The following is a 6660-nucleotide window of genomic DNA, read 5'->3' as shown; positions in this document are numbered from 1 at the left end:
CTCTCTACTCTCTCTCTCTCTCTTTATAAGACAGTTCGAAGCTTTCTATTTACATGATATCAAGGTGTTTAGATGATAGCAAGAAACGCCATTGTTCTCATTTCAGACGCTAATTAACATACGCACAAGATTGACTGTTATGAACCCAGAACATGGGCGTATTTACTCATTTTTTAATCCTTGATGCAAGATTATTTTTTGTTTGCAACTATTTACAAGCAAGATGTAAAGCGAGCAATTTTTTGTTCTACCACGGATACAGAGAAATCTTTACTTGTGATCACGCTCATTTTAATCTCCCCGCCCCCCCCCCCAACCCTGAGGACCACCACACTTTCAAGTATCAGAGTAAACAGAATGCAACAGTATCTGTGACTTTCTGTGTCTATAGAAGTTTGCTCAGGAATGCCATGAGACAGGCGTTTATCCTCCCTGAGCTTGTCACTTGGTAGGCTACTGAGTACACAGACTTGAATGTAAGAGCCAACCTTTCAAATACGTTAAGTTTCCATTTTCTGTTTGTTAATCAAATCCACTTTGAACTATATCTCAAAAGTAGCCTAATGCCCATTCAGATATAGTCACACTCCGAAATCCTACAACGAAGCTTAGGATAGGGTTAAAAAGGAAATGCATAAAAATGAAAGAAACTAATCTCTACTTCCAGGGGCGGACTGGGTGTTCGAAATAGGCACGGGGATTATTCTATAGTATTCTATACCATCCGGACCATAAATAGTATATTATATGACGGACATCTAATTCTAGGTCTACCTGTCCTAAAAATCATTCTGTCACGTTTGATAATGTATCGATAGATGTACACATGCATACAGTGAATATAAAAACATCGCTCAGAGGTTCCCTTTTGTAAGAGAATACTATAAAAACTTTAACAATTTAATACGTGCTTTAGTGACATCCATACGGCCCTTATCTTATAAAAAAACAGACGTGATTTTAAAAAAGGAAGATAATTAGTGTGGTCCTACAGGCACACCGGGCTTTTGCACGAATGTCCATATAGCCGGTCCGCCCTTCTCTACTACCAATGGCTTTTAGATGGTAATAATTTCAACTAACAATAAAAAAAAATAATCACTGAACTGCGTGTGATCAAAACCCCTCAAAATATTTCTTTTAAAAACTTAAAAAACGAGTTATAGATAAACCAACATGTTTTTTATTCTTTCATGTTCAAGTCCAGCGAGGTGATAGCTTTAGCCTAATGTTAGTCATTCTCATTCAAAAGATTGTTTCAAGATAAGAGACTACTTCAGATCTATTCCTTGTGACGTCCTATTCTAATGCTTTGAAGCAGGTGTAGGTAACTTATTGTCCTCCAGCCATGTGTGATCTGAAATGAAAGAGTATTAAGAATCAAACCAATCAGTAGCAAGTCAATCAATGCAAGTCGATCAATATTACTAACAAGTAAATCAATAAAAAGTCAATCATTATAAGCCAAAAAATAAAAACGTTTTTTTTTAGGAACAAGTCAATTAGTAACAAGTCAATTGGTAACACGTCAATTAGAAACAATTCCTTTAGTAACAGATCTATTAGTAACAAGTCTGTAAGTAACAAGTCAATAAATAATAAGTCCTTTAGTAAAAAAGTCAATCTAAAACAAGTCTTTTAGTAGAAGTTCAATTTGTAATAATTTAATTAGTAACAAGTCCTTTAGTAACAGGTCAATTAGTAACAAGTCTGTTAGTAGTAAGTCAATAATTAACAAGTAAATAAGAAACAAATTAATCAGCATCAAGTCAATCAAGAGAAGTAAAAAAAAATATTATTTTCATTTGTATTAGAAGAAGTCCATTTTCAGTCAAGGACAATTTACTACTATGGTTCATAATATATATAATTTTTATTTTTATTTAAATCAACTAACTCCAAATGGTCAAACAAATAGCTCAGTCAGTGTAAGGATATACTCAGCGATTGTTTCGCCCTATGCTTCTAATCTTGTGTTACTATAAAAATACACTGAAGCAATACCATCATCAATTTATACCCTGCTTTTGAATGTTGGGCTATGGTAGCATACTTTTTTTTTTTTTTTTTTTTTTTACAAAAGTTACACCAATTCACTTTGTCCATCTGGTAAAAAGTTTGTACACGTTATTTGTCCCACACCCAATCTCGAATCGAGATGAAATTGCGCACAATAATTTCTTTTACCTGCAAAAACAAGAATCAATAAAAAATAAAAACAAAAAAACAACAACAAAACAAACAATAAATTAATTTTGACCATTGGTAATAAATTATTATGTTTGGTATCTCGAACAAGGGAAAGAAATTTTACTTGACTGATGAGGTGGTATAAGTTGAATTAGTTCCTGTTATTGTTTGTAAAAAAAAAATAATTAAATAAGTATAAATAACTATAAAACCTATAATCATGAGCAGCTCACTGGCAGTGTGGTTACCTTGTTGGCTTGAAGCAGAGTAGGTCTTAGTACTCAGGTTCGAATTCAGGTCTCTCAGTTTTTTTTTTATATATACATTTAAAAAGCGATGACCCAGATACCCCTACTTTCTTCCCCCCTTCTCCTTCCCATCTGGTCCAGGCAAGTGATAGGATCATAGCGTAGTGAGAAAGCTTAAAAAAAAAAAGCGCTAAACAAAAACAATTCAGACAGGCGGGTGGGGGCAAGCTTTCACGGGAATAGAGTCCCAAGAGTCTTAGACTCAACTCTTAAGACAAGCTAAGATAGGCCTAGAGTTTCAAGAGTCTTAGACTCAACTCTCAAGACAAGCTTCCATAGGCTAGAGTTCCAAGAGTCTTAGACTCAACTCTTAAGACAAGCTAAGATAGGCCTAGAGTTTCAAGAGTCTTAGACTCAACTCTCAAGACAAGCTTCCATAATCCTAGAATTTCAAGAGTCTTAGACTCAACTCTCAAGACAAGCTTCCATAGGCCTAGAGTTTCAAGAGTCTTAGACTCAACTCTCAAGACAAGCTTCCATAATCCTAGAGTTTCAAGAGTCTTAGACTCAACTCTCAAGACAAGCTTCCATAATCCTAGAGTTCCAAGAGTCTTAGACTCAACTCTCAAGACAAGCTTCCATAGGCTAGAGTTCCAAGAGTCTTAGACTCAACTCTTAAGACAAGCTAAGATAGGTCTAGAGTTTCAAGAGTCTTAGACTCAACTCTCAAGACAAGCTTCCATAATCCTAGAGTTTCAAGAGTCTTAGACTCAACTCTCAAGACAAGCTAAGATAGGCCTAGAGTTTCATAGTCTTAGACTCAACTCTCAAGACAAGCTTCCATAATCCTAGAGTTCCAAGAGTCTTAGACTCAACTCTCAAGACAAGCTAAGATAGGCCTAGAGTTTCAAGAGTCTTAGACTCAACTCTCAAGACAAGCTTCCATAGGCCTAGAGTTTCAAGAGTCTTAGACTCAACTCTCAAGATAAGCTTCCATAGGCCTAGAGTTTCAAGAGTCTTAGACTCAACTCTCAAGACAAGCTTCCATAGGCCTAGAGTTCCAAGAGTCTTAGACTCAACTCTTAAGACAAGCTTCCATAGGCCTAGAGTTTCAAGAGTCTTAGACTCAACTCTTACGACAAGCTTCCATAGGCCTAGAGTTTCAAGAGTCTTAGACTCAACTCTTAGGACGATTATGAAAAAGATCATTTTAAAAAATTTCTAACTCCACATTCAGCAATATATCTCAATACTACAAGATTTATTTCCACTTTTCAAATATCAATCAAACAAAATTATTAATTTATAACTAATTTATTTTTACAACAAATTTATTTTTACTATTAAATCAATTCATGTTTTATTAGGGACAATGTGTATTTGTGCAAAGTTTCGATTTAATACGAGAATGGGAAGAAACAACATCTACAAAATTGTACTAGACAGACTGACAGACAAAATAAAAAAAAAACATTTTGATTTTATTTCGAGAAACCACTTAATACGGTTCTTTGCTTTTCTAGGGTAATGTAAGCATTTGAAATGGTTGAAATCCGGAATTATAGAATACAACCAAATGACAGTAGTGTGAATTGTAGAGTTATAGACCTTTTCCCCGTTTAGAAGCTTTGAAGCGCAGAGTTATATTGTTCTTACCGTTTCAACCGCAACATGCCAGCCAACATAGTCAGCACAATGGCGGAAGTTGTAATCCATAAGAAGGTGTCGTAAGCTAAAAGAGAGTTAGAAAATTGCGACATCAATTAGATTTCAGAACCAAACGTTAGAGACAGGTAGACACAGGGGCGTAGCTAGGATTTTCCCATCATTTTGGGGGCCCACGGGACTTGACCCCTTTGGCGGTCCGTGCATTTCGCGTAACAATTAATATTTAGTGCAAAAAACACTCATTAGGCCCCCCCCCTCAAGTGGGGGCCCGGGGGGGATTTTCAAATTCTACCCCTCCTCCCCCCCCTCCGCCTTGGCTACGCCACTGGGTAGACATACAGATAGCATAAAGACTAATGCAGCTTTTATTTACTAGACTCCTTATAATAACAACAACAACAAAAATCATATCCGTGAAAAAGTTCATGGTTAAGCGATTGCAGTTATCTAGATGCGGTAGAGTAAATCAAATTCTAAAGACAGGTCTGTTGATCCAGTTTTAGAGGTGTGCAAAATGTGGGCTGAATGTCTATGTATTCAGCTCTTTAATGAAAGCAACTATTTTTAGATCTACACTGTTAATGTATTTCGTGGATGAGTTTATGTAAACATATAGTGAAGCTTAGATAATTTATCCATGCAACTTAAAACAGCTTTAAATTAAATAATAATAAGGCTTGTCTTCCAGTCCGAAGATTATTGGGGAATGCAGTATTTCCCGTGGCTACACAGCCCCAGCTGTGACCTACATATTTTGACACCTAGCGCAGGCATAACCATTGTCCGCAGGTGGTCGATTTAGATTTTTATTTTGCCGTCTACGTCTGTTCTCGGAAGCGGATTTTCTTTTAGTCTCAGATGCGTATCCCGCGGTCTTTGTAAGTGACCCCCAGCTGTCTCGTTCTGAAGTCGACTGCCAGGGCCGGCCTTAGACGAATATATGTATTTTCTAATACAAAATCTTATTTTGACATTATGCCCATCTCTACCAAGACTAGGCCCCGCGCAATCTGTTTCGCATAGGGCCCGCAATTGTTAGGGTTAGCCCTGCCGACTGCCACCAGGTGCTCTCGTTAAATTCAATAAACAACTCAGTTATTTGTCCAACACGGCGGACTACGCCATGCTTTTTTTTTTTACTCCATTATGTAGCCGAATTTAAATTTATAGCATTTTTTTACATGAAAAATTATAACGGTCAAACTAGAGTTTTTCCCGTGTGGCCAGCGAGCTAGTAATTCTTTTCTCAGCGATATACATCAACAGTTACATTTCTAGGAAAATCGTTAAAGCCGTTTTTGAGATCAGCGCCCATCCTGGTTCCTGATTCCAGGCTCCATGAAGTACTGACTTGAATTGAGGTATTGTAAAAAGAAAATTACAGTAAGAAAGCGACTCTAGCAAAGAAGTAACACGAATAAACATATAAATATATATTCGCATAATACAATGATAACAATGGGAATATACCACATTAAGAAGAAAAGCGGAAAAATTTAAAAAAAAAATGTCTTCAGGAAGAACGATAAATGTGTTACCTGTGCGTAGAGTAAATTCCCCTTGTTCTTTGGGGTTTTCTTCAATTTCTGAAAGTGAAATACACATTTCACAAATGTATCTAGTAATTAAGAAAGCAACAGATTTATTAATTTATTTCTTGTACAGGAAATGCTACAGAAGGTATCAGCGGCGTAGCTTGGGATTTGCCATCTTTTGGAAGGGGGGGGGGCCTTGGTCTCTTTAGGGGCCCCTGCATTTTGACATTCGACATCATGACATGAGATAAAGCCGTAATATTTAATATTTAATGTAAAAAAAAATATGAACACTCATTTGGGGATTTTCAAATTCTCCCCCATCCCCCCTCACATCTTAGCTACGCCACTGCTGGGTATCAGATCTCAGAAAAAGAAGACAAATGAATTTGTACTTTTACAAGTCAATGCTCTGGCTGGCAAAGCTGAGTATTTTCTCAATACTGTGAAGAGACAAAAGATGAGCTGATTTGGTCTTATTGTAAGACATGACTCACAGTAAAAAGTCATCCTTCCAGGTACAGTGGAGGGAGCACGAAGAAAGGGCGGCCCAAAGAAAAGCTGGCTGGACAACATAAAAGAATGGACCGGCCTCTATTCTTGGCATCCTGCTTAGAACAGCTGCTGACTGGGAAAATGTGGAGGGCATTGGTTACGCAAACTGTCACAGCAGCCCTACGACAAGAGTTAAGGGAGAGATGAGGCTGATAATTATTGCAAGGAGTCTGAATAAATCACGTTCCTCCAGTGACAGTCCAGCCAGTGATTTCTACATGAGACATTATGTGGGATATACTATCTTGTATCTTTTATACATTCAATTTATTCAAGTTTTATATGAAAGTGTTTTATTGTTTTGATCGAGTGCGGGAATTTCCGCTAACATTATGTTCAAAATATATTTAATAAAAAAAGAAATAAGCCTAATTTAATTTTAAAATGATTACAAAAATTGTAATGGTCAAACCAGACATTTTTCCGTGTGTACTATTTTTTTTCCAAAGATATACGTATACTGT

General features: G+C 36.7%; 1 protein-coding gene across 1 annotated transcript in view; it reads right to left on the bottom strand.

Moving 5' to 3' along the window:
* Positions 1–1188: 1188 nt before the first annotated feature.
* LOC106078803 (uncharacterized) overlaps positions 1189–6660 on the bottom strand; it is a 29740-nt gene continuing 24268 nt past the window's right edge. The window contains exons 15-17 of the mRNA XM_056016672.1: positions 5645–5692; positions 4095–4170; positions 1189–1357 (exon numbers count right to left, since the gene is read on the bottom strand). Of these exons, the coding sequence (XP_055872647.1) occupies positions 1333–1357; positions 4095–4170; positions 5645–5692 (149 nt within the window). The 3' untranslated portion in view covers positions 1189–1332. The remainder of the gene's footprint in view (positions 1358–4094; positions 4171–5644; positions 5693–6660) is intronic.

The sequence above is a fragment of the Biomphalaria glabrata genome, chromosome 18 (genome assembly GCF_947242115.1).
Source record: "Biomphalaria glabrata chromosome 18, xgBioGlab47.1, whole genome shotgun sequence".
Taxonomy (NCBI): domain Eukaryota; kingdom Metazoa; phylum Mollusca; class Gastropoda; family Planorbidae; genus Biomphalaria; species Biomphalaria glabrata.
This window is presented reverse-complemented; position numbering and strand designations above follow the sequence as displayed.